The 27,232-nt window shown below is 38.8% G+C and overlaps 3 protein-coding genes across 7 annotated transcripts; 2 read left to right on the top strand and 1 right to left on the bottom strand.

Moving 5' to 3' along the window:
• The first annotated feature begins 3,803 nt into the window (after positions 1-3,803).
• On the top strand, positions 3,804-12,081 carry ap1m2 (adaptor related protein complex 1 subunit mu 2). The gene is made up of 12 exons (XM_041983650.1): positions 3,804-4,035; positions 5,184-5,340; positions 5,534-5,601; positions 5,756-5,886; positions 5,994-6,141; positions 7,638-7,764; positions 10,473-10,615; positions 10,712-10,783; positions 10,954-11,112; positions 11,200-11,325; positions 11,656-11,731; positions 11,845-12,081. Exons 1-12 carry the CDS (start codon positions 3,994-3,996, stop codon positions 11,868-11,870), a joined length of 1,275 nt encoding a protein of 424 aa, XP_041839584.1. The 5' UTR covers positions 3,804-3,993; the 3' UTR covers positions 11,871-12,081.
• Positions 12,082-12,196: 115 nt separating this feature from the next.
• Positions 12,197-14,716, top strand: cdkn2d (cyclin-dependent kinase inhibitor 2D (p19, inhibits CDK4)). Of its 4 annotated transcripts, none has more exons than XM_041983654.1 (3): positions 12,197-12,633; positions 12,996-13,154; positions 13,750-14,716. In XM_041983654.1, the coding sequence occupies exons 2-3, from the start codon at positions 13,014-13,016 to the stop codon at positions 14,101-14,103; spliced, it is 495 nt and encodes a 164-aa protein (XP_041839588.1). In that variant the 5' UTR covers positions 12,197-12,633; positions 12,996-13,013; the 3' UTR covers positions 14,104-14,716. The 4 variants fall into 4 exon arrangements, with proteins under 4 accessions (XP_041839588.1, XP_041839587.1, XP_041839585.1 ...); XM_041983653.1 differs by having other exon boundaries at positions 12,993-13,154; XM_041983651.1 differs by having other exon boundaries at positions 12,197-12,638.
• Positions 14,717-18,181: 3,465 nt separating this feature from the next.
• Positions 18,182-25,715, bottom strand: si:zfos-323e3.4 (volume-regulated anion channel subunit LRRC8E). 2 transcript variants are annotated; one of them, XM_041984272.1, is made up of 4 exons: positions 25,631-25,665; positions 25,121-25,171; positions 24,833-24,997; positions 18,182-22,854 (listed from the first exon to the last, which is right to left on the bottom strand). In XM_041984272.1, the coding sequence occupies exons 3-4, from the start codon at positions 24,971-24,973 to the stop codon at positions 20,575-20,577; spliced, it is 2,421 nt and encodes an 806-aa protein (XP_041840206.1). In that variant the 5' UTR covers positions 24,974-24,997; positions 25,121-25,171; positions 25,631-25,665; the 3' UTR covers positions 18,182-20,574. The 2 variants fall into 2 exon arrangements, with proteins under 2 accessions (XP_041840206.1, XP_041840207.1); XM_041984273.1 differs by lacking the exon at positions 25,121-25,171 and having other exon boundaries at positions 25,631-25,715.
• Between the last annotated feature and the right edge of the window lie 1,517 nt (positions 25,716-27,232).

The following is a 27,232-nucleotide window of genomic DNA, read 5'->3' as shown; positions in this document are numbered from 1 at the left end:
TGACTGGTTGCGACAGGCCAGAGGATGCAACCGATACCAGTGCTTTCAAAAAGAAAGCTGCTTATTTTAAAGCCCCATGAAGTAAGGAGAAGAAATTTTCTCATCATAAGCATCTGCTGGATTACCTGCATCACTTACAAAACTAGCAGCCACTGGAGGTATTAAGGCACTTATTGCAAGAAGTTCAACTAATATCTGTTTCACTCTGACCCACCACACTGAGATCCTGACACTTTCACATAACTCTGACTGGGACAGTTATGGTGTTTCCATGACACCGCAGTATTATCTTGCAGTTTATCCCACATAATACCTGCTGAAACACCAGGATGTTTTGAGAAAAACCATAAAACCTCACCTGAGTTTGTTAAATGTCTTCAGCAACTCCTCAGAGATGAGCTTTGACTTCTTACTTCTTACTGAGGCCATTTGCTTTGATGGCTAAGCAAAATGTTTTTAATCCCTTTAAAGCAGACCCAAGAAATGATGGGGAGATAATTCCTTTCTTTCATCTGAAGACTCGATTTGTCCCTTTAACAAAATGAAACAAATAAATAGTTAAAAATAAAAAGTGTATATACGTACTTTTTATTACTGTATGATATCCCAGAACTATTGCTGTACAAAATATATCCCCCAGAGGGAAGAAGACGAGTATCAGAAGTTTTCCCATAAAGTCATGCAGTAGGTCTCAGAAATAGTATGTATCATATTAGGAAATGACTCCTTAAAGCCTAAATTTATTTATAATTATATAAAAACAACAGAAAAAATAAGGAAAACAATTACAAAAAGAAAAATAATGGAATGAAATAATAAAAAAATTAAATATGAAATAAATCAATAAAAATAAATAAATGAAAAATAATGTAAAATAGTACATTAATAAGAGTAAATAAAATAAATAAATTAAGTGGATAAAAAGAAATTAAATGTAAAAAGCCAGATGTCTTTTATAGGTCTTTAATAATTAATTTTCTTCTAAATCTCTGATGTGACTGCCTTGTCTGTTAACCAGTTAGCAGACACATGGGTGTAGGTCAGCTCATAGTGAGATTTAACACAAGTGTGTGAACCACAGCAGGCACGGACCCTGATGAAAACCCAGTTGGTTGCAACATGCTGACTTTGATAGCATATAAAAATAAAGACTTGATCATTTCGAGACCACTCTAGAGATTCCCTGTGATCATTTTTGTAGATTATTTGCTGTTACAAGTAAAGCTGACGTTTTTTACTTTAAACAAGAAGTCCTACATTAAGTTAAACAGACGTCTGCACACCTGAAGGATCAAAAGATCTACAAAGGACCCAGAAGTGCTTCTAAAATCATTTCTAACACTGAAGAACATGTTTGACTTGAGGATCAAATGTGAGGTTAGAATAAAAATTTAGTCCTAGTTTCCTCCCGCCAGGTGACGTCATTTGATACAAGACTAAAACCAGCAGATCTGAAGGAAAGGAGGACCAAACAGTGACTAATAATCACAGTATCTAAGAAAACATTTGCCCAAACATGGTTTTACATCAGAAAGACAAGCTGTGTTATGTGTCAGGCTGCAGAAATCGGTTGGTCTCCCACAAATGTTAACAACCATAAAGCTGAAACTAAAAAATAAAAAATAAAAAAAATTAAATCCAAAGTTTGCCCATGCATTTCAAATGAGTTTCATTTCAACCTACTGGGCAGACTCTGCTGCTTGAGTACACTTCAAAGCCCAGAACTATGTTTCTTTTTGATAACTACTTATCTCAGTGCGAACATGAAGTCTGTTTTCAAAAGGATGTGTATAAAAATATGACTTCATTTGTGTATAGCTCAGGAACACAAATAGAAACCTTCTATTTAATGTTCCAGTAAGTAAGCTGTACAGTTTCTCCAGACCTGGACATGCAGAGTAACCAGTGTTTTTGTATGTTTATGTTGGACCTCGGCCACTGCAGGGGGAGATGACTGTTTCTTTATAACTTGGAATCTTGATTAAATGAGCCAGTAATTGCGAGTGGAGCAAATTTAATACATGTGACTCATGTTTTCAATTAAGAAAAATCCTCTTCTTGTAAGATCCGACTGGCCTGAGCAGTGAGGAGGAATTTTTTTTTATAAAATATGTTAAAGAAAGTAACAGGTGATGATTATCTTTGGTATAATAACATGGCTCATGTCCAGTCTGAGCACAAGATGCATGAGGTGAGGCTGATTCATTTTGTTCTGTCCCAATAAACACCAGACAATCTCATATGGACAAAAGGAGTAGGATAGTGGAAAAGGACTGATCTCCATCTGGTCTTTACAGACATTATTACACACCTCTGGATTGACTGTGTGTTATTCAGAGTCACTCCCTTCCAACACATTTGATAAGAGGCAGAAACTTGCATCTGGGGTATAACACCAAACAAAGAGGCCCTCAAGGTTTTATGGCTTAAGATGATCTCGAAAGTATGTAGGTAGTAAATGTTTCTACAGCCACAAAGCCAAAGACCGTAGGTCAGGCTAAATGTAGAGGAGAGGCACACCGGTCAGAGAGAAAAAACTATTCACAAATGTGTAAGGGAACTTTTGTTAGTTCAAAAGTTCCCTTACACGTTTGTACACATTGACTCAATGGCTGGTTGAAGCACCTTTATCAGCAATAACTTGAAGCAGTCGTTTTTACACATCTTTATTAACCAGCGTTCATATTAATGCATGCTGAATATTTTGGAAGAAGGTCTTGACATTTTCAGTCTGAATTTCCTTTGAAACTTTTTGGAAGTGGGGTGGGGGGGTACCTCCTTCTATAGCTTCTCACTAGAGTTTGACACAGATGCTTCACTCTTTGATGCTCACCTGGTGCATGTGATGATTATTATTTTTAGGCTGATTTGGTACAAAATACATCAGTGATCCTATCAAATTATACTACATTGACTTGATGGATACAGGAATACAGAGTGCTTCTCAATTAATCAATTGATGTATAAACACACATATAAAGAAGGCTGTTTTTGTCTCACTGTAAACTGAAGGACATTCATCCTTCAGATTTATCCTTCAGAGTAACGTCACCTAAAGTAAAGGCCACCACACTCTGGCTGTGTCCAAAAGACATTAATAACACTAGCAGATACTATCATTACAAGGTTTTTGTTTCCCAACTTTACCAGGAGTGGAAATGAATGAAGAACTAGAACACTTAGAGTTTCAATAGAAAAAATTATTGTGATTAGCACCAAGTGTCCATGTTTAACTTGGGGAAAATTATTTGGGTAAAAAGTGTTATTTGTGCTGAAAAACTGTGACATTTCTCATTGTAGGGGGAATATATGTTTTTATTATTATATATTATTATCAAGTCAAACTTTTGAAAAACTTTAAAGCAAAATTATGATAATAATACAACAACTACTACTAATACCACCAACACAACTACTACTATTACTATTACTACTACTACTACTACTACTAATAATAATAATAATAATATGAAATACAAAATGTAATACTACCATTACTTTAAAATAAAATAAAATAAAATAAAATAAAATAAAATAAAATAAAATAAAACATATAAGCTCTGCAGAATATCAACTAAAATACTAACTTATTTTCTTTCAGGAACAGAAGTGTACTTTTTTACTATAATTTAATTTATATTAAAGTATTTTATTATTATTATTATTCCTTTCCAAAAGGAAAAAATAAGGAATATCACTCAGATTTCACGAGCAGACCTGTGAGCTGTGTGTCTGTGGCGCCCTCTAGTGGATGAAACAAACAGCACACCCTCTTTACTTTCACCATCTGCCCAGGTGAGCTGGTTAATGTTTCACCTGCGCGAGCCCACGTCACGGCAGCTTCAGGAAAAAGACAAGGCGGACTCCGTGGTTCCTCCAAATTCAGGCTGTTTTATTACTACTTTGATGAAAAATCCGAACTGTGAAGCTGGAGTTGAACTTTAAACACAGTCTGTGAGTTTTCTGAAGTCGCGTGCAGTTGGTACGAACACAATGTCTTCCTCTGCTATATTTATCTTGGATCTGAAGGGGAAGGTAAGACTGTTGGAGCTCATTATGGACGCTTTTAATTGTCTACACGGCTTCATATTCACCCTTTACATGACATAATATTAAAGTTAAAAACTATTTCGATATTTCCCCCTGTTCCTTTAACTGTTAAACATTGATGACGTCGTTAAAAATTAATGAAACCTTGCGCCATACTCATTTATTGGCCCTTTTCCCTTTTCCATTTACTTCCGGATTTAGTGGCAGCAGAAGCTGCAGTGCTTGACGACCAGCTGTGTGGTAGCACCTGTGACTTTCAGAGTTTTGTAAATGGTATAAGCGTCAGTGTTAATGCGACACACATGTGGCTGGATGTACGGTGAATGGGTGTATCACTTGTCGGACAACAACTAATGTGATATTTGATCTTTACCGTCCAAGTTTCTGGTTTAGTATTAAATCATGATGAAGCATACGATTGCTGCATGCTGAGCAGATGTCAGGTGTAGTCTGTTTTGCATAGGCTTGTCTTCAACATCTTAACTGTCACTGCAGCATATTAGGTCACTGCACATAGAATAAAGATGATATAGCTTTTTGAAGACAAGACATGTTATTCAGAGTGGTCAAAAAAGAAAAAAGAAAAAAATAAGACAATGCTTTAAGGAAATTCTTGTGTTTTCTGAACTTTACCAGGTCCATCTTGGTAATACAAGGTTGGAACCATTTTGCTGCATGTTGACATGACTGTGCTATGCAGTTGTTGCAGAATCTCTCGTTCCACCACATCCCAAAGCTGCTCTGTTGGATTGAGATCTGGTGACTGTGGAGGTCATTGAGTACAGTAAACTCATTGTCATGTTTAAGAAGCCAGTTGGAGATGATCTGAGCTTTGTGACATGGTGCGTTATCCTGCTGGAAGTAGCATCAGAGATGCTACGCTGTGGTCATAAAGAATTTGGCAGCCGACTATTTGTCAGGTTTGAGGTTTTTGTCTTTTCAAGCTTTCTGAGGAGTTTTTACAGTGGGACAAATATGGGCTGTCTGCAAACAGACTTCAACATCCTTCATTTCATCTTTCAGTGGCTTTAATGTCATTGATGAGCTGTGTTTCATTCAAATAGATTTTGTCCTATTCTTGTTATTTTCCATGAAGTTTTTGGACAACCTTATCCTGTAAACTTCATTCTCAGGTGCTGATATGTCGGAACTACAAAGGGGATGTGGACATGGCAGAGATTGAACACTTCATGCCTTTGCTCATGCAACATGAAGAGGAAGGGCTCATATCTCCCATCATGTCACACAGCAAAGTTCACTTCATGTGGATCAAGCACAACAACCTTTACCGTATCCTTACCCTGAATGTTGTACACATTATTTTATAACCACCTCTGTTCTTTACTAGTAACATTTATTGTTAGAGAACGCCAGTAACTCACCTTTAAAAAGAAAAGTGTAGAGAGGTGTTTTTACAACACTGCGCTGACCTTGGGAATATGAATGTACATGTAGAATTATCCTTGACTTAATCCATGAACAGTTGTGGCCACCACAAACAAGAACTCAAACGCCTCCCTCGTCTACTCGTTTCTCTACAAACTAGTTGAGGTGAGTGACACATGCAGTGACGCCTTATGATTTAAATTGACCTGTTTATTTGTACATTTGATGAAAGTTGACATTAAAACATGGCATTGATCCACAGTACAGTGACTTTGAGCCTCTACATATAAGGATGCCGCCTGTCGTTTGTGTCCCACAGGTGTTTACAGAGTACTTCAAAGAGCTGGAGGAGGAGAGCATTCAGGATAACTTTGTGCTTGTCTATGAGCTTCTGGACGAGCTCATGGACTTTGGTTTCCCTCAGACCACCGACAGCAAGATCCTACAGGAGTGAGGCTCAACATAGACACACATGAACAAGCAAACACAATTTTATTTTTAATAAAAATAAATAATAATAAATAATCTGTAGCAACAAAGAACTTAAACTTTTGCAGATACATCACTCAAGAAGGTGCCAAGCTGGAGGTGGCAAAGTCCAAGGTGCCAACCACAGTTACTAATGCTGTCTCCTGGCGGTCAGAGGGTATCAAATACAAGAAGAACGAGGTCTTTATTGACGTCATTGAGTCCATCAACGTACTGGTAAGAATGGGACTGAATTCGACCTTGATAGGCCCAGTATGTAGGATGTAGATTTCTAGTGGCACAAACAGCACCTACTATGAGGAAGAGCACAAGAGCACAGTGATTGGTTTGTCCCTTGAGGACCAGTTTGCGATTCTAGGTTTAATGTCATTTGTATTATTGTGTGTCCATATTAATTTAACATCTTCAGCTTACTCTGTTAATATAAACCTGCCACAAATACTCACAATTTTCATTTAAATGAAGTGTATCATATTTTCTTATGCAACTGCATTTTTTTACACTTTGCTGATTTAAACAGACAATTTAAAGTGGTGACTGTAGAGGTGTTAATATCTTAGTAACACTGCTTTCTGGGCCTGTACAGTGGCATACTAACATTTGGTCACCTGTGATCAAAATATTTTTACTACAGATATTTTTTGTTTGTTTGTTTCAGTATCGGTTTATTATTAGAATTAGAATATCAATTGTAATGAGTTTTTCTTTGTAGGATTAAAAGAAAATGTAAAAATAAACGGTGCTCACGATAAAAGCGAGAAACTTAAGGGAGTTGGATTTTTTTCTGGATTATCAGCTCCAGGAGCTCCAGAGCAAAGAGCCAGTCTTCTTGATTGAGTTTGCTCTGTAACCTTCTTGCAGATGCTTTTGTGTTGCATTTCCAGTCTAGTCTGTACTCTAGCTGAACTTAAAGGTACTTGTATTCCTCCACCTCTTCTCCCAGGATGTAAACAGTGGTTTGTTTACTCCTGTTCCTCCTGACGTCAGTATACATCTCTTTTGTTTGTCTTCAAGATGAGGTGATTTTTTTCTGCACCACCTCACAAACTAAATCTCTCTGTACTAGAGTACAGTTTGTATAAAATTCAAAGTTTTATAAATGCTTTGTTTTTTATCATCTAAATAATCAGCAGCCATTTGCATAGATGGATACCTTTTATTCAGAAATTTCAGAATAAGGTTTTCAAAGAATTATAAAAGGAAAGTTGGGATTTATCAGACTCTGGGTCGGTTGTGTCCTGATCTACTGACTAGGCATGCTTGCACAATATTATTGATGTTACCAGGGCAGGGGACATTTAGAAGTTTAGAAATGAATTATCAGTTAAATGAAAGATCAGCAAAGTCTGGATCAAACATCACATTTTAATGCAAAAAGAAAACCCAAGGGGAAAAAGAGGTGGCTTTTGCAATTTCAAAATTACCTCAACACCAAGACTGTAAAACCTAAAGAGGCTAAACTCAGTTTTTTTCCCCATGGCCCTCAGAACACTAAACTAAACATCAGAAATGTGTGGATAGACCTCAAACATCACAAAGCCTTTTGCTTGAAGAAGAGTTGAAATTTTTCCAGTTCAGGAATGAAAGACTCTATTTCCTAGCTGTTATGTTTTTATTTAAGACCTCTGAAAGTCCAGAGTTAAAGTAAAATTTAAAAACATCTATACTAGATTCAAAACTGTAAGCCCCTTCATTCCTTCTTTTTTTTCCAGGTGAATGCAAACGGCAACGTGATGAGCAGTGACATTGTGGGCAGCATTAAACTGAAGACCATGTTGTCTGGGATGCCTGAACTGCGCCTGGGCCTCAACGATCGAGTGCTCTTTGCCCTCACTGGACGTACGTATACAGCCTTTAACAATTATTTTATCACATGATATGCAGCAATCCTCTTTATTTTTATTAATGCAATTAAAAATAATAACAGATTACATGTCTGACAGAAATCTATTGAACAGACGAAGAGTCCTACATTAGCAAGACTTTTCAAAATACACTGCTCAAAAAAAAAATAAAGGGAACACTTAAACAACACAATGTAACTCCAAGTCAGTCACACTTCTGTGAAATCAAACTGTCCACTTAGGAAGCAACGCTGATTCACAACCAATTTCACATGCTGTTGTGCAAATGGAGTAGACAACAGGTGGAAATTATAGGCAATTATAGCAAGACACCCCCAATAAAGGAGTGGTTCTGCAGGTGGTGACCACAGACCACTTCTCAGGTCCTGCTTTCTGGCTGATGTTTTGGTCCCGTTTGAATGCTGGTGGTGTTTTCACTCTAGTGGTAGCATGAGACGGAGTCTACAACCCACACAAGTGGCTCAGGTAGAGCAGCTCATCCAGGATGGCACGTCAATGCAAGCTGTGGCAAGAAGGTTTGCTGTGTCTGTCAGCGTAGTGTCCAGAGCATGGAGGCACTACCAGGAGACAGGCCAGTACATCAGGATACATGGAGGAGGCCGTAGGAGGGCACCACCCCAGCAGCAGGACCGCTACCTCCTCCTTTGTGCAAGGAGGAACAGGATGAGCACTGCCAGAGCCCTGCAACATGATCTCCAGCAGGCCACAAATGTGCATGTGTCTGAATAAATGGTCAGAAACAGACTCCATGAGGGTGGTATGAGGGCCCGACATCCACAGGTGGGGGTTGTGCTTACAGCCCAACACCGTGCAGGACGTTTGGCATTTGCCAGAGAACACCAAGATTGGCAACTTCACCACTGGTGCCTGTGCTCTCCACAGTTGAAAGCAGGTTCACACTGAACACATGTGACAGAAGTGACGGAGTCTGGAGACGCCGTGGAGAAGGATCTGCTGCCTGCAACATCCTCCAGCATGACCGGTTTGGCAGTGGGTCATAATGGTGTGGGGTGGCATTTCTTTGGGGGGCCACACAGCCCTCCATGTGCTTGCCAGAGGTAGCCTGACTACCATTAGGTACTGAGATGAGATCCTCAGACCCCTTGTGAGACCGTATGCTGGTGCGGTTGGCCCTGGGTTCCTCCTAATGCAAAACAATGCTAGACAAAGGCATTGATGCTATGGACTGGCCCGCCCGTTCTGTCCGTTCAGACCTGAATCCAATTGAGCACAGCTGGACATCATGTCTCGCTCCATCCATCAACGCCACGTTGCACCACAGACTGTTCAGGAGTTGGCGGATGCTTTAGTCCAGGTCTGGGAGGAGATCCTCAGGAGACCATCCGCCACCTCATCAGGAGCATGTCCAGGCATTGTAGGGAGGTCATACAGGCACGTGGAGACCACACACACTACTGAGCCTCATTTTGAATTGTTTTAAGGACATTACATCAAAGCTGGATCAGCCTGTAGTGTGTTTTTCCACTTTAATTTTGTGTGTGACTCCAAATCCAGACCGCCAAATTTGATTTCCATTAATAATTTTTGTGTGATTTTGTTGTCAGCACATTCAGCCATGTAAAGAACAAAGTGTTAAATAAGAATATTTCATTCATTCAGATCTAGGATGTGTTATTTTAGTGTTCCCTTTATTTATTTATTTTTTTGAGCAGTGCATATAATTGTTGTAATTGCTGGAAATAATTTCACAATAAGTAGAAGAATAATTAAAGGATTATGAGAGAGGAAAAAAAAACTTTTTGTACTTTTTAATACTCTTTTGCAGCTCCTCTGGCTTTTATGACAGCTTTAATTACCTCAAACATGGATTTCACGCTGAAAAAAAATTTCCAACTTTTTCTTACAGCAATTGAAAAATCAGCTTTGCAGGTTGGAGCCTTGTTTTCCTTCATAATTTTGAACTAAGATTAAGATACGGACTGTTTCCTTGTCATATTATTAAATTTGTATCTGTTGACTGAAGAAATAGTTACAGCGCTTTGTTCCGCAGCAAGATGCATCATCATCCTGATAAAAGAAGCCTATTTTTGAATGATAGAAAGGGAAAAGTGTCCAAAACATGCTTGCAGACTTGTGTATTCATGTAGAGGTTTAACTGTCATCTTCTCTGGTTCTTTACCTAACACACAACTCCATATTATTAATCGAGTGTGAAAGTATGCTTGTTTTCTTCTGGCAATCATTTTATATGTTTAGACCTACACCAAACATTCTGGCATCATCTTATTGCACAAAGCAGACTCAAGAATGATCACTTTTGCCCAGTCATCCACAGTTCATGACTGCCTGCCTTTAGCCCCCTAACTATTTTATTTATTTATTTAATTTGCCTGGGTGTTCATGATTTTCTGCATGTAAATGCCCATTTCTTATGAATTAATCTCAAACATCTTTTTTTTTTTTCATTTTCGGTTTTCAAGTCCCACTGCTTAGTTTCTTGTCCTGAGATTTGAAGTCTGCTGTGTTCACAGTCAGCTGCAGAAAATATCTTTGCATGCATTTAAACCTGAGAAAAGAACTTAATTGGATCAGATTTTATGATGAAGCGCAAGGAGAAGTTTAACGTGCCATGATGACATTGCATGTTTGCAGAGGCTTTGCCTCAGAGAGCTGCAGAAATATTTAATCCCTGTGTGCATTCATTGTGTATACCATTCTCAGGTGATAAAGGAAAGACGGTAGTGATGGAAGATGTGAAGTTTCATCAGTGTGTCCGTCTCTCTCGTTTTGAGAGCGATCGTACAATCTCCTTCATTCCTCCAGATGGAGAATCTGAACTCATGTCCTACCGCATCAATACACATGTATGGCCTGCTTAGTTGTCTTGTATTTCTAACAAATATAACCATTTATCACATTTGTTAACTGTGCTGTGTATGTAAAAACATTTTTTATTGCAGGTGAAGCCTCTGATATGGATTGAATCGGTCATAGAGAAATTCTCTCACAGTAGGGTGGAAATCATGGTTAAGGTACTTTTAAGTACATTGAAATGACAATGAATTGTTGAATAGTGATACTTGATGCATGCTTTAGAAACTGTTAAAGCTTTGAATTATTTCTTTAATATGATTAATGATTGAGTCTGAGTGCTTGATCTGTGTGTTGTATCATGTTTTAGTTTTATTTATTTTCTAATTAGGCAAAAGGTCAATTTAAAAAACAGTCTGTGGCCAATAATGTGGAGGTGAGGGTCCCTGTTCCCAGTGATGCCGATTCACCCAAATTCAAAACCAGCACAGGCAGTGCCAAATACGTGCCTGAGAAGAATCTGGTGATTTGGACCATCAAGTCTTTCCCTGTAAGAAATTCACAGCCGAGTTTTTATTCAATGTTTATGCGCCTCTCTGTCTGATTGATTTTTCTCTATGTGCATCCTGCCATGTAGGGAGGGAAAGAGTTTCTCATGAGAGCTCACTTTGGTTTGCCCAGTGTTGAGAACGATGAGATGGAGGGCAAACCTCCCATTACTGTCAAATTTGAAATCCCCTACTTCACAGTATCAGGAATTCAGGTATGTGTGCATACAGATTAGTGTTTCTAGTAAGGTAACTCAGGAATAAAGCCTGTAGTAATGAGAGTCGAGTACATCTGCAAGCAAAGCATGTTTATTCTCGATCTAAAACCCATCAAGGTGTGGTATATGTAGTTTATATAATTTTATTAATCATACAGGTATGATCCCTGAGAAGCTCTTTATTCTGTTTCCAGGCCATCCACAGTTTATAGCCTGTGTACAGTCAAGTCAGGTCCTGTTAGGGCTTATGTGCTCACTTGGGGAAACTGAATTTAATCATTTACATTCCTGCCTCAACAAGTTGTGACTCTTATTTATTTTCATCAGGTCCGGTATATGAAGATCATAGAAAAAAGTGGTTACCAGGCTTTACCCTGGGTCCGCTATATCACACAGAGTGGAGGTAAATTAGACATTTTTTTTTTGTTTTATTTTTGTTTTGTAGTATAAACAAGTGGTCACATACTAACTGAAGTACAAACATTTTGCATAATTACATTTTATTTTCTTTTTTAGATTACCAGCTGAGGACCAATGTGTAAAGCCATGAGGGATGCTTTAATGTATATTTCTCACTTCCAGAACTTCCAGAAGAGCTTAATGATCATTTTAACTGCACAGACAAAATGTCTTTGAAATGTCACCTGCTCTAATGTAATTAATCTGTTTTATGACATTTGGTTGCATCTTCATTTTATTGTGTGTTCTGTGATATATCTAAATAATTTAAATCAAGAAAATATCTTAAAACAATGTGTCATCAGTGGCCTTTGTGTTTTTCTTGTGTATCTGTTACTTTTTCACGAGTTTCAAGGGGACGTTTCGCTGCCATACTGTAGTTAAGGCATTGTGCAATCACAGTAGCTAAATTCCGCCTAAAATTAAAACTTGCACCCGCCTTTTTTCCACACCCTGCTCTGGAGAAATACAACCAAAGGATGAAAGACGGAATGAACTGCCTTTGACATCAACGTATACAAATAGCCCGCTTTCTTCGCTTTGTGCTCTAATTGGTCGATTGTTGCTGTTACCACAGGGATAGCGTAGTAACCGAGCTAGAACTCCTCCTCTTTCGCCATATATGGGAAAACAACGCCTACAGGGTGAACGGCGATTGGTCAGCGTGTGTTCTCTCCAATGTTTGTAAATTGTAGTCTTGAGACTCCGCTGTTTGTATCTCAGCGCGCAAATGTATTTTTTTAGTGTTGATAAACTCTTCTTTTTTGAATTGTACTTAAATATAGTTGAGCTGTAGAAACGGCGGGCTGGCAGATCTTGGCAGCGCTTTGGATCACAACGAACCGAGTAAGGTACGCTCGTAACACTAGCTACGTTCATAACATATTAGCTTTTAGCTTTGAATGCTAATCGTTGGTAACATTTAGTCGATGTGAGTTACGTCTCACAGTCGCCACGATTAATATTTGTGTTGAGTCGTGTTGTTTAACAACACGTTTAGTTAAAACGACATGGTTAGACGGTACGTTTACAGTATCAGAACATGGCGTCAGTGGGGAACTACGCTAGCCGGATGCTGTAGTAACGTTAGCTAGGTGTAGTCAACAATAGTCCTCCTGACTCTTTATCCCTTGTTGTAACTTAATTTGTCTCATAGAAAGCCCCTAGCTAGGTTGCGTTTTAATTGAAGTACGTGTGTTATTAAGCAGGCAGGAACAGAGAGTACCATGGTTCTGAGCCAGATGGAAGCCGGTAAAGCTTTGACGGCGGCAGCAGCCAAAGGGAATACCATCAAGGTGCAGACGATCCTGGAGGAAGGCAGGGTGCATCCCGATACTCTGAATGAGTTCGGCAGGACTGCTTTACAGGTGAGAATTAATCACCATGGCCATATACGATTCACATTTGACAGGGATGGGGTTTAAATACATAAATGTGTTTTCTGTTAGAATTCATCTCTATGGTCCTGCGGTTATCCAGCCACAAAGGACTCTATGTCCCTTTGCTACTAACAGGAAAATATCCAGGCTTCGTTAAAGTTGTAATGATCTGTTATGCTATAAATTGAACTCTTAAAGGCACAATTTTTGGAGGATTGATTCATTAATTGATTAACCACTAACTTTCAGTTGAATTATTGTGAAGACTTAAAGCATTGAAGATATGTTTGTTTGTTCTTGTGTGTGTGTTTGCTTGGTAAATTATAAATAATGAGGTGTAGTTAATAGATTTTTAGAGTTTTATTAGTAAACTGTGATGACTTACTGAGTTGAGTTACTCACCAGATTTTATTTTATATATTCTTTATTACATTTAATATGAATTGGTGAGTTCTGTGGAAACTGTTGACGTGAGGCTAATATAAAAGTCTTTGAGTTCACAGGGTCACTACTTGCCAATTTACACTCAGATGGTAAATATGTTAAAGCTCTCCATACTTTTTCCCTCTAATGTCTCCTACAGGTGATGATGATGGGGAATGCCAAAATTGCGCGTTTGTTATTGGAAAAAGGAGCAGACCCCAACATCCAGGACAAACATGGGATAACCCCCGTCCACGATGCAGCACGGACAGGATTTCTGGACACCCTGGAGGTTCTGGTGGAGCATGGCGCTTCAGTGAACATTCCAGACCAGAATGGCGCCCTGCCCATTCATTTTGCCATCCGTGAAGGCCACCGAGATGTTGTGCAGTTCTTGGCGCCCCGATCAGACCTGAAGCACGCCAACGTCAGCGGTCAGACAGCGGTAGATGTAGCCAAAGCTTCCTGTGTGCCACATATGATGGACTCACTTTTTGCTCACATTCATAGTTAGTCAGAAGAATCCTCTGCTTAACCCAAACCTCACAGTTCTTGTTGACTCTTTTTAAAATGTTTTTTTTTTTGGGGGTTTTATGTGCTTTGACCTGGTGACTTGAATTCATTGCTGTGTAAAGAATTATTATTATTATTATTATTGTTAATATTTTTGTTAATGGCAGCTTAGCATTAATATGACACAGGACATATTGTCTTGGCAGCTTATTTCCAGTGGATGGGTGGCTATATACTGTAGACACCTCTTTTGCACAGTGCAATTTAGGCACCTTAATATACATATATCTTTTTCCCCTGTTAATTGGGAGTGCACATTTGTAGAAAGTTTGACCCCAGTGTTTTTTTATTGCATGAATTGCAACAGTTCATACACATGTATGTTTCTTTTTAACTTACAAAACTTGACGTGGTGCATCCTGATTGCCTTGCATAGTTGTGTTTCTCTTAATTAGATGTACTTAGACTTTCAATTTACTCTTATTTATTTTTGGAATATGACTGAATATTCCTGTGACTTTGTAAATGCCATTTATTGTGATTTGTTGAAATGTTATTTATATAAATACCTTTAAGACAAAAGTGAAATTATTCACTTTAATATTTGAAGAAGAAAGCACAAAATAAAGTTTAAAACTTGAAGTTGATGTCTTTTTTGTCCCAATTGAATTCAGCTTTGTCTACAGATTATTTTTACAGTATAACTCACCTGACTTAAGCATCTTAAGCATCCTAAGGCTTTTGCTCGTGTTTTACTTTTAATTTTAGTTCTGCTTTTAATACACTTCAGCCACACCTGCTGTTAAAGAAACTGACTCAGATGACGGTCAGTCTTTGGATTAAATGGTTTAATTAATTTTATTCAGGATTAATAAAATGCTCTCCAGTTTTTGATTCACCAGTACAGGTGTATCCCAGGGCTGTGTCAGTCCTCTGTACACAAATGATTGCACCAGTAAGAACCCAGGTAACCCGAATTTAAAATTTTCTGACTACACTGCAATACGCCGCCTGATATACAAAAACACAGATCTTTCAGTGTATTTCACTGAAGTTAATGATTTTGTCCAGTGGTGTGAAGGAGATGGTACTGGATCCTCAGGCATTGGGGAACCATGCTCCACTGTCCATCCACAATGAAGAACCAGGTCAAATCCTACAAGTGCCTGAGTATTTACATTGATCACCTCTTCAGCTGGAACAACCACATTGACCATTGATGTTCTTGTTGACAGCAAAGGGTCTACTTTTTACAGAAACCCAAGGTGTTAAAGAAAATTATGTTGTTTATCAGGCTGTGCTGGAGAGCATCATTAGGTATGGGAAGTCTGCATTGTACGGCAAGCCCAAGTTAAATCTTAACTGTTTTGTGTGGTACAGTCTGCCATGAAGGTGATGGGGAGGACTGGAAACCTCTCCCTCCAATCCATTCATGAGCAGTCTGCACTCAGACAAGCACACATCCTTTATCCTAAATACGAATCATTACCTTTGGACAAGATATCTGATTCCAAAATGCAGAATGAACAATTTTAAGGATTCATTTGTCCCCATTTCTACTGAGATCTTAAATAACTTTAAAGCGTGTCTTTTACAGACTGCATTATCTCTTTTGGGGCTGTGGGGGTTGTTCAGTAGCATTTTGGTTTATTCATGTTTGTGTTTTCTGATATTTTGCTTCCTTTTAATTGTTATCCTTAGTGGGTATTGCGTAATATATGTATGATTTGTGCTGTGTGGCCAGTGGTTGTCAGTAGATTACAATGGTTTACTGTTGGGTTGTGTGTGCTATGTTGATGTCAACAAGACAGCTAATGTAACAGCACGAGTCCAAACCAAATTTCCCTATGGGGGCAGTAAAGTGTATTGAAATTGTAAATTGTATAGTGCCAGTTCACAGCAAAGGCATCACAAGGCACTTTACAGGAATAATCAATTCAATTCACATTAGTCCAGTTTATAATTACCATGTTCAGACAAGCTAATTCATTAAAAAGCGCCTAGCTAGGGAAGTTGTAGACTTTTTTTTAACTGCTATTATATATAAATGACGATATATAATCTAACACCTCTACTGTATTTAGATAGAAAACAATCATGGTAGCAGGAATATTTTGTCTTTAACATGGAGAAAGCGATGAAGGATAACAACTTCGTTTTTCTTTTTCAAAATCTTACAAATCTTACAAGAGTCCAAGGAGGGATCATGCACTCCTGCAATGTGAGTCATCAAGGGCATTGCTAATAACTCCACGCTGGAATGTACAACACAAGGAAAACCCATTCAAAGGTCACCAAGATAACAGCAAAGAAACTGAAACTGAATGAGGGCCCTGTTTGTAGGTAACTGTGGCACAGTTTGCTGGTGTTTGTGCCCAGGGCCCATGAGGTACAAAGGGCATTTTGTTTGCTTGTGCATCGCTGGCTGACTTCACCAGACAAGAAAGAAGATACAATTCAGCTATTGTGCTGCCAGTTTGCTCAAGTTTTGGTGTTCATGTGTTATTCATGTGTATTTATGATTAAATTATTCAGCTGCTGAGATTATCAGAAATGATCAGACAAAAAATAAAAAAAAAATTTATAGCCACATTTGATCTTAAAGCAAACTCCGCTTTGTCAGGTGAGTTTACTTTCCGTATTCATATTTTTCAAGATTGAATGCGTAACTTTATCACTGCCGTTCCTTTATCTTGTATCTTAAAAATGCAGCTATGAAAATAAGTTTTTTTCCCCCACAAAATGTTAATGAGGAGAAATCCATCCTCAGATACACACCCAGCCACTAGGTAGAGCTCAGTGACTTGAAAACAATATGAGTGTGTTGTGTGTGCAAATACTTCCTGATTAAACACCACTGTGGTTGGTTTGCTCTGCAGCCTGAGAGATCAAGGCCAACAGTGTAGAGTGTGCATGCAACCAGAAAAAGTGGGAGAAGACAAGAAAAAGCCCAGCGTCAGCCTACTCCTTCAGGTCACATGTACAGGAATACAGATATGTGAGTGTGTAATAAAGACAACACAAAGGGAACATGGAGCATTAGTCAGGAAAACTTATGTTCATGTCTAGAGAAATCATAAAGGAGTGAACTAACACACCCAACTGATGAAATAAGAATGTATGATTTATTATTTTTCATTTAAAGAATTTAACCCTTTAACAGCCTCCTCTGCCATTTAATAGAGCAAAATATTCAGTGACTATAATTAATTGCATTAAAAACACGTGAACATTTTTCTCTCGCTTTTGGTTAAGAAGCAAAAATGTTTAATTTAGACTTTTATTGGCACAGAAATTTTAAATGATAGCAGGAATTTATTCACTCGGAAAGTTTTTTTCTTTTAAGTGATTGTTCACTCTGAGGAGAAAAATGAACCCAAACTATACCAGCATGTGAGTGTAAAGATGAAGCTGCAAATCCTAATTTTCTATAAAAATAAATCATGGATTATGAACTTAGGAACTACACAAATTAACTATGAGTGACACTGAAAATATGCGATGACACCCAAAAGGATGAGTCGCCCCGTATAAAACTAAAGCTTTGTGTAGGCTTCAGTTAAATTTATACTCTGACTCACCAAGTAGCAGGAATAGCTAAAGCAAATGCTAGCTGCAGGTTTGCTGGCACAATTAATGACTTATATCATCTTAAAGCACCTGGCTTGAAGGTGTGTTAGTTTATTTCACATCAAGCATTTGTCACGTTTATGGCAGTGGCAGCTGTTTTGGTTAACACTGGTTACACACTCGACTGCCACCGTAACTGTGAAACAGGTAAATTATTGACAAAGTGGAATGATATTTAAGCACATGGTTCCTACTGTGCAGCTTCTTTCTTTATCTCTATTAACAAGTGAAAAAAGATTCCTGCAATGTTTCAGAAAACACAAGGTAAATGCTGAAAAGAGGGCAAGTCAGCATATGTTTTTATCACAGGGGTGTGTTTTGGAGACGTGCAAGCCAGGACATGCTTAAGTTGAACCTGAGGAGTTTGGTTTCTTGTGTGAGTTTAAGTGTTGATGTGCAGAGGAAAGTAAAAAAAAACAAAGGAAGCATTTTTTTATGATTTTGTCTTACGTAAACCACCACTGCAGCAGCAACTTGTGCTACACAGCATGTTGCATGCTTTCTTGTTTTTATTTATTCATATGTTTATTTTTCCAGCCCTTCAATCATCACAGCATTCATTCATATCCAGGACCATAAATTCTCTCATCATTCCAACCATATACTGAGAAAACATCAACATAAAGTAATCAAATTGGATCCTAGATGCCAAATTCCAAATATTTTTCACAATTACTAATAAGCTTTTTGAAACAAACTCTAAATAAACCACAGTGACTTCTAATTATGGCTAAAAATCTGTTATATTAACCTCTTCTTGACTAGAGCCCCTATGTACAGAAGCAGCAATCCTAACATGTAGCATACCAAAATGTCAGGGAGACCCTCAGCTAAAACACTACCAAGCACTGCTATAGGAACAAAACGCAGTTTAATCCCCAAGCAATTATATGGGAACGTAACAAAAACACGAGAACAGTTTAGAGCTTCTGCTAATTTCTCCACTTCAAGCAAACCACATGATTTGTCACATGAAAGCAGAGAATGTGTTGATGACAAAGACGTCTGTCTCGTGACGGCGGGACAAAAACTCTGTGAACTAGCAGCCAAAAAGTAGCACAGAAAGTCATAAATCATGTCTTAATTTAGCTGTTTTGTGGTCAAACATTTTATTACACCTAAAAAAACCAAACAAAAACTCTGCTATGAGGATGAAGGGAGTTTTATAGTGAAGTATTCACTCTTTCATTCTTCCTATGATACACCATGTAGATCCCATGGGCAGCTCCTCGAGTCTCCTGTCTAATGATTGACAGAGGTGTCAGTAATGAACATTGGCTGATGGCTTCCTGAGATATTTATCTGCACAACACCTCTATTAAAACATCTTTAAAGTCACTTTTTTAGCTTCTACTTTTGCCCAGTTCCTCATCAGTTATTACTTTACTAATTCCAGATGAATTGGGCTATCTGGTTTTCACTGAAAGGTGCATGGTTTTCTTTTAGATTTTCTACTGTGTTCCAGGTGAATTTACTCTGACACAGTAACACATATTTTGATTCTGACACCTCTGCAGTAATCTCAAGTGTCTCCATTTTCTTTTGAGACCAAGATTACACATACTGTCCTTGTAGTTGTGAAGATGTACTAAATTTATTTTTGGTATGTCACATTAGAAAAAATAGGTCTTGTAGTGAGATTTTGATATACCTGTATTGATGATATTCCTGATATTTAAGTAGTGATACTGTGTTAATAATACAGATATGATAATATTGTTTTTTTTATCTTGTATAATTGTGGGGTTTTGTACGACCATCAGTTTCTAATAATCTCATATTTTGAGTGTAACTGAAAACTAAAAATGTACAAAGAAATAAGGGCAAATGATTCAAACCAGAATATATATTTTTCAACTTTTCTATTGATATTTCCATATGATCACTAGCACGACTTTTTGTATGTGTCACAATAGTTTTATGGTAAAAATCTAATATCCCATAAGTTTTTGTCTGAAGTGGCATCGTTATTTCAGATTATTTCTCAGGAAATACAACATTTTTCTAAAGTAGGCAGCAAAAATAAACCAAAGACACAAAATATAAATTTCAGGGAAATTTTCTATCATCAAACAAATTATACACAATAAAAATCACTGTATGTTTGACCTTATTCTTAATAACCCGTTTGATTAAATTCTTTTCTCTATTTGGCTGGATGCATAAATATGAACATTTTATCTGGCTGCTGAAAGGTTTTTTCTCTCTCCCTTTGTTCGGTGTCTGACCGGGAGCAACATGAGCCAACACAGTGTGGGACACTTCTGTTTATGTTGTATAAAACTATTCAATAGGATACAGATAAAAACCAAATACCAGATAAAAACAACAAAAGGCTGCAGGAAAATACTCGTCCAGAAAGTCTTAAGGCCAAAACTTGATTGTTCCTTTTTCCAATTTTTATTTTATTATATTTTAATATTACTGAGTCCTTGTTTTGCCCACACATAATGATAATCTAACCTTGAATTTTTTTCCTGACCTTAAATTTTTCTTATTTTACTTCTCAACAATGTGTGACCAACACCAGTAATACCAGCACATAAAAACTCCCAGCTCTGAAAATAAAATTGTTTTTAGAAATGTATTTCCAGGACTACTTTTCTTTCAGTGGCAAAAACCTGAGTAGAAATTTTCCCAATAACTGAGTGTAGATGAGTTCTTTCGGTTTTTGGTTGATACTAGGTTTGATTATGATTCATTTTCATAATTATTACCTATTCTTTTTTATTCAACCACCCGAAGGCTTGAATTAATCTTCTGTTCAGACTCACAGAACACATGTAACTCCAAAGCTCTCCTGTTAAAACATGAGTCCATCCTTAGTCCTACAGTCTTAGTCTTAAGTCAGTTTCTTTTGTACATCTGATGGCAGCAGATCAAACAGGCTGTCCTCCACTGAAAACCCACTCTGTCTCAGTAGGGGACAGTCTCCTATCTCCAGAGGTAGAGACTCTAGGCGATTTCCCTTAATGTCCAGTCGCACCAGCTGGGCCAAGTTGGCCACTCTGGAGCTGAGATACGACAGGCAGTTGTTATCAAGAATCAGAATTTTTAGTCTTTTACAGGAGAACAGCTCATCTGGTAGTGTCTCTAAGGAGTTAAAAGCAGCGGAGAAGAACTGAAGGCCCTGTGGGATGCTCACTTCTGGAGGGAGAGAGGTGATCTGGTTGTGGGAGATGTCCAGGTGCCTGAGCTTGGTGCAGTAGAAGAGCCGAGAGGGAAGCTTTCGCAGCTTGTTCCAGCTAAGATCCAGCGTCTCCAGCATGTTCAGTTTACTGATGTGGTCAGGGATGTAAGAGATTTTATTGTGCCACAGTCGGAGCGTCACTAAACGCCGACAGTGCTGTAAGCTCAGGATCTCTTCCACCGTGGTGAGCTTGTTACCCCTCAGGTCCAACTCCTGGAGATTGTTCAAGCTGAAGATAGCACTTGGGATTCGCTCCAGTTCACAGCCCACTAACTCCAAAGAAGCTAGACTAGTTAGCTTCTTCAGGCTGCTAAAAGCCTGGAGCTTGACCCCTTCGTTGTGGATACACAAGCGCTGCAACTGAGATGCCAGATCTCCAACACAGGGCGGGATCTTACTAAGGCTGCAGCGGAGAGAGAGCAGTCTCAAAGCTCTGAGCTCTCGCAGGGATTCCAGAGTTGCACTTTTTGACATCTCATTCATTAAAGGGCCAGTCAATTGTAACTCCTTCAGACTATGAAGGGTATACATCCACAGAGGGATCTCCTCTACACTCTCAAAAGCCAAACGCAGAACCTTTAAATGCTCCTGGAGGTGGATCAGGGCAGGCAGTTGTAGCTTTGCAGGGCTGTAGATTAATGACAACTCCTGTAGAGAGTCCAGCTTTGCTACATTAGCTGGGATGGTGACATTTTTTACTTGCTCCAGTTTGAGTGATTCCACTCCCTCAACCTCAAAGACTGTGTCAGGAAGCCCTGGTAACATCAAGAGAGGGAGCTCCAGACGGTTACTAGAATTCTTTACAAGACGGGAGCGCAGCTTTTTGGTTGTCCATTCATAGTTGAGATTAAGGTGATGAAGACGGCTCTCGCTGACTTCAGAAAGAAAGACGGCAAACCGTTTAGAATAAAGAGGATCATACTGGTCCACAAGGTGGAGGAGGAAAGCAAAATCGTTCTTTACGTCTGGTATGTCGTTAATACCTGTCTCAAATCTGACCTGCTCAAAGGAATACTCCTTTAGAGGTCGATGGAACAGCCAGTAGAGGGTGTAGATGCACATAAGTCCATACAAGCACACAAAAGAGATATAGCAGTAGGCAAGCTTGGAGAAAAGATTGGCTTTGTTGTGGTTGCAGCAGTAGATGTCAAAACCAGTCAGCTCAGGAGAAACATGGCAGCGCACGACTACTTCAATGTTTGGCACCAGCAGAGCAGTGTATGTAATTATAACAAGAAACTTGAAGACTTTCAGCAACGTTTGCAGCACATACATGTGATATAAGATGTCTCCCTCCTCCACGTGAGTTCGAAACTTCTTCACCTTTTCAAAAAGAGCTTTGGCCTGTTCTCCTTCCTTCTTGTCCAAGACAGAGAGAGAAGACTCTGTGCATATCTTATCTGGATTAGACTTGACAGAGGGTGAGCGAGCAAGTAGCCCCACAGACTCCTCCTCATCTTCATGTTGTTCTGCATAATCTTTTGAAATGTTGTTCCTCCTCAAGCTGAACAGCTTCTCCTCTCCTCTTTCCTCAGAGACCTCATTTAGGGCCCTCGTTGTCCAGGGTGAGTCAAAGCACTTCCCCAGAATGTTGACAAATAGGTCAATTTTTGAAGACGTCCCTGGGAATTTGAACCAGAAGCTGCTGGCAACCATGAAGATCATAGTGTGGATCACAACCAAATATGGAAAGTACTTTGCAAACCAGTGCACACACGTCTCGAAGCAATAGTTGTTGACAAATATGTATTGGTGAATGTCCAGGTTGTTCTTGCGGCCAAACATCTCCCGAATGATGGGGCTCGCAGGTTGGCCCGAAGGGCTGTGGGACGTCTCGTTCTCTCTGTAGTTGCGGATGTGGCTGCAGTCTATTGCCCCGGGTGTTGTGCTGGTGAAGTGGCTGGGCAGGCACGAAATCTTGTCTTGGGTGAGCTGTGGAAAATAGATGAAATAGGAGAGAGAAATAATAAGAGAAATAGAGTTTGTATTTTTTTTCTAATAAAATCAATAACCAGTCTGTCACATTCCTTAGAATAAAACTAAAATGTATTTACATAAGACATAAGATTCCTTTACTGTTATTATCATGTGCATATAAGATACACACAAGAGAATGAGATGTTATTCTCAACCTGTGGTGTGGTGCATGAAAGAAAAAAACACACACACACACACACACACACACACATAGGGTAGGATAAAAATATGTGGCTGGTTCTGGTGTCAGTTCTTTTGTCCCACACTCAGTCCTGTGGGTCAGTGTCTGTAGGAGTATATGTGGGGGAGTCTGTGAGGGTCTGTATGAGGGGTATATTTAGGGAGGGGACACAGACTGTTGTTGGAAGAAGCTTTTCGGCATCCTGCTTGTCCTGTAACTGATGCTTATGTGTCTTCTCCCAGATGGTAGCAAGGAGAAGATGTGGTGGGAGGGGTGATGGGGGTCCATAATGACAGAAGTGGCTCTGAGGGTGCAGCCCTGCTCCAGAATTTCTGATGGAACTTAAATGAATTGCTGCACTCCCTCACCTTTAGGAGGAGTATTTAATTCTGTATGCAAATTAAGTGTGTGCAAAGGTCTGTTTTGCATTCATTTTTCCATTGGGCTTCTCCTCCTCCCTTATCTCGCCTCCCACTCCAATCGATAAGACTGGAATATTATGATTTGATTCTTGCACACCTACCATCATCTACCTCTTAAAAGGCAGAGCCAAACTGTTGTACAGGGCAGCAGTGATTTGGAGTTAGCAACTCACACCTATTTCACATGTTTGTGTGTTCTTATCAGATTAGAAATTCTTATAACCTGGTATTTGGTTTGTTTATTGCTGTATTTAAAAGCTAAGTCACTGTGACTCCTACCTTACGTTCTTGAAACACAGGCTTAGGCTGTTATTCTCTTTCACCTTTCTGTTTGGCTAGTGAGAACAGGAAACAAACGGCTTTTTGTGTGTTTTGTTGCATTTAGTTTAACTTGGATCTCCTAAGTGGTAAACGGTTTCTATTTACAAGTCATGTTTTGGTTTTGATTGTTTCTTTGAAATGAGCAGCACCCACGACTCTCTGCTTGTCCTCTCTATTGTTCAGAGTCAACGTTTCAGCTTCTCTGTAAACAGCCAATTCATTCAAGTATTCAGTTTCAGTACAACACTGTCTTCTCTATTAACTGTTACAACTTCTTCTCCCCCAGCGAGCAGGGTCAGTAACATCAAGTATTTCTAAAACCAGCAACAAATATTAGCAATGAATAATCAAACTAATGTCACTTGAAATTAACCTAAGCTACAAGGAATGTGCACAGCAACAATACAGAATGGAGGATAAATGACAAGAACTATTGCTAGCTGTAACAAAGAGGAGAGTATCCCAAGGCAACAGTGTGTCTGGGTGATATTATGTATTTTTTTAGATGACAGACTGAAGGTCTGAGCTTGGGAAGGCAATGATACCCATGATTATGTCTCAGAGGGACCTTATTATTGTCTTTTTTGTATTCTATCTTCATTTTTCCTTTCTTTTTTTATTTCTTCATTTTTTCCTCTAAGTCAACGTGCACAACTTTTTCACTTTAGAAAAAGAAAAAGAAGTAAACAGGAGGAGGAAATGTGGAGCGGACTTCACAAATTAGTTATTAACCATCAGTTACTTTGCTTCTTACTCTTCTTTTATGCCATTATAAAAAACCTACAGGAAAAAAAATTGGGATCTCCATGTGAAGTAAATGAGTCAACGGAAAAGCATTATATTGTCCATGATTCCAGCTGTAGGAGGTCATTTACAGCAGGCATTGTTGCTTTGCCATGAATCAGAGAGAGGGGTGTGTCAGAAATAAACACTGCTACCGGTAATATTGCCTCAGCAGAAGCACAAGAAGCATATGATTTTTCCCCATCAGGAAAAGCAGATAATTTACCTGCAAGGTGCATCCAAAGACTCCAATCATGAGCATAACAAGGCACAGGTACTCTGAGAAGACATCCCACCAGGGTTTGAGGACCCGAAACTTTGAGTTTTGTTCTGTGCCAAGGTTTCTGAATTCCCCCACGGGGATCATCCTGGCTGCTGCTGTTGTTCCACACTGAAAAGAGAAGAGTGGCTCTTTACACTGAGGGTTCAATGGGCTGTCATCTCAGTGCAAAATGTGGAGAACATCCCGTCAAAGACTATAAAGATATGAACCAGAAAAAAAGGCTGTACGCACAGTCACCGTATCTCCTAGTCTTGAGCCAATGAATGGACGTCTGCTCCTGGACTGAGTATGGATTCAAAGTGAAAATATCTGTAGGCTAATAAGCGGTAACCACCAAACACACACACTCACTGACGAAGCAAACTATGAGTAGCCTAATTTACATTCGTAATATTTGTGTTTAAAAGTTTCAACAAACCCTCAGCTCTTCCGGTGCCACCAATCAACAGTAAAACAAAGGAATTGGCCCTTTAAACATCAGTTAATTGCTCACAGGTCTCACTTAACACAGATAAATGAATATAGAAATAATTGTATCGCTTTTTGTTGATTCCAACATTTCTTTGTTAGCAGCTAAGTTTTTTTTCGGCCGGAAATAAAAAAGTTCCTAACTTCGTAATTACGAGGACACAAATCTATAGTCGCGCGCTCATTATTACCTGCCGTGTATTAACTTTAAAGTCAACATATTAGCCTTTTAGGTTAAACAACACTGACTGCAGACAGGTGAGTCCTGCTTACCTGCGTCTGGACAGGATCCTATAGTGTCCGGATGGAGAAGGCTTTCTTTTTTATCCCACCAGAGGAGCGCGCACAGGTGTGAAGGCAGCGAGAAAAGACTCCACACTTCCGGAATAAAAAGACATTCAAAATAAACACTCATTTTAAGTCCCAACAACACTTCTCCACGTCAACTTGACATAAGATGAATTAACTAACCTTGAGGGAACAGTTAATGAACATATATTCAATATACCAGTGTTTTAATCTTGTTGTTCATTAGCTATGTCCATTTAGTTTTGTTTATAAACTAAACTTGGCACAAAAAGTAAAGACATCTGTGTTTGGTTGGTTATTTTCCCCATTTAATAATATTTGGTGTATTATACATAATTGGAAAGTCCGATTGATCACCTTTAAAACGAGGTATAACTTGCAAGCATTGTGTGCTTACAAGCTATACAAAAAAATCTTACTGGCCTCCCAGGTGCTACCTAAGAATATACAGTCAAATTCTAACAAATATTTAAACTGACCACTACCTGGGTAAAGCTCAGATATCCAAGGGCAAGTGAATGCAGCATGTCATGTCCTTCCATATAATGGCGCTACATCAACAATACAATGTTCTAGATCAGTGATTCCCAACCTGGTTTAGAGTCAGTGCCATTGTGACTAATGTCCACACATTGTCCATATTAAAAAAAAAAGGCTACATGTTGTAAATTAAAATTTTGGCTTTATCGAAAGACAAAACTCAGCCAAAGTACATAATTTATGGTGAGAATCTCACTTTTTAAAACATAAAACCAAGCATGATTTCAGCACAGGGTGGGACAGGGGGTCCATGGCCTTTTAGTATTTGCATGAAAGAGGTTCTTAAGGAAAATAGATTGGGAAATACTGTGCTAGAGTGACCAGCACAACTACACTGGTTGACTTTCAACAACTCCTGGTTAAGGAATGAGGTATAGCTTGTAAGGATGGTGCCCCCCCGGAAGAAGTAACACAGCTAAAAGTGTAGGTGTAGATAGAGCTCATTCCTTAACTAGGAGTTGTTGAAAGTCAACCAGTGTAGTTGTGCTGGTTGTGCTGGTTATTTGGTGTTGAATTGATTAACATCAATAAAGAGGAGAAATAATAGCCCAAACACAGATGTCCTTACTTTGTTAAGTTTATTTAGTAAGGATAATGATTACTGTAAGATAACGTGTCACCCCACTGCCCCTCTTTTTTTTTATGATGATCTTATGATGATCATAACCTCACATCTAAGATAAATACTTCTGCTATCTGATTTCAGATACCAGTCTTCTTGATCAAAACCAAGCCAAGTTTTATTATGTAAAGCTATCTAGGAACTGAAAAAGTCTAAGCAGGGATAGAGGCTGAAAATTGGGACTGTGATCACCTGTAAAGCTTTAAGTATTCCTTAATCTCAGGGTGGATCCATATATTGTATGATAAGAATTTGCTTTTGCATAGATTTTACAGCTCATATGGTCTAATGTTACAAAATGCTGTCTTCATACTGTGTAATGTGTATCCACATAAAGTGGGATGTTTTCTTATTGTTTAGTATAATAACGGACTGTGTGATCCACCTGCCAGGTTTATCCAGGA

Source organism: Melanotaenia boesemani, chromosome 4, assembly GCF_017639745.1.
Source record: "Melanotaenia boesemani isolate fMelBoe1 chromosome 4, fMelBoe1.pri, whole genome shotgun sequence".
Taxonomy (NCBI): Eukaryota; Metazoa; Chordata; class Actinopteri; order Atheriniformes; family Melanotaeniidae; genus Melanotaenia; species Melanotaenia boesemani.
This window is presented reverse-complemented; position numbering and strand designations above follow the sequence as displayed.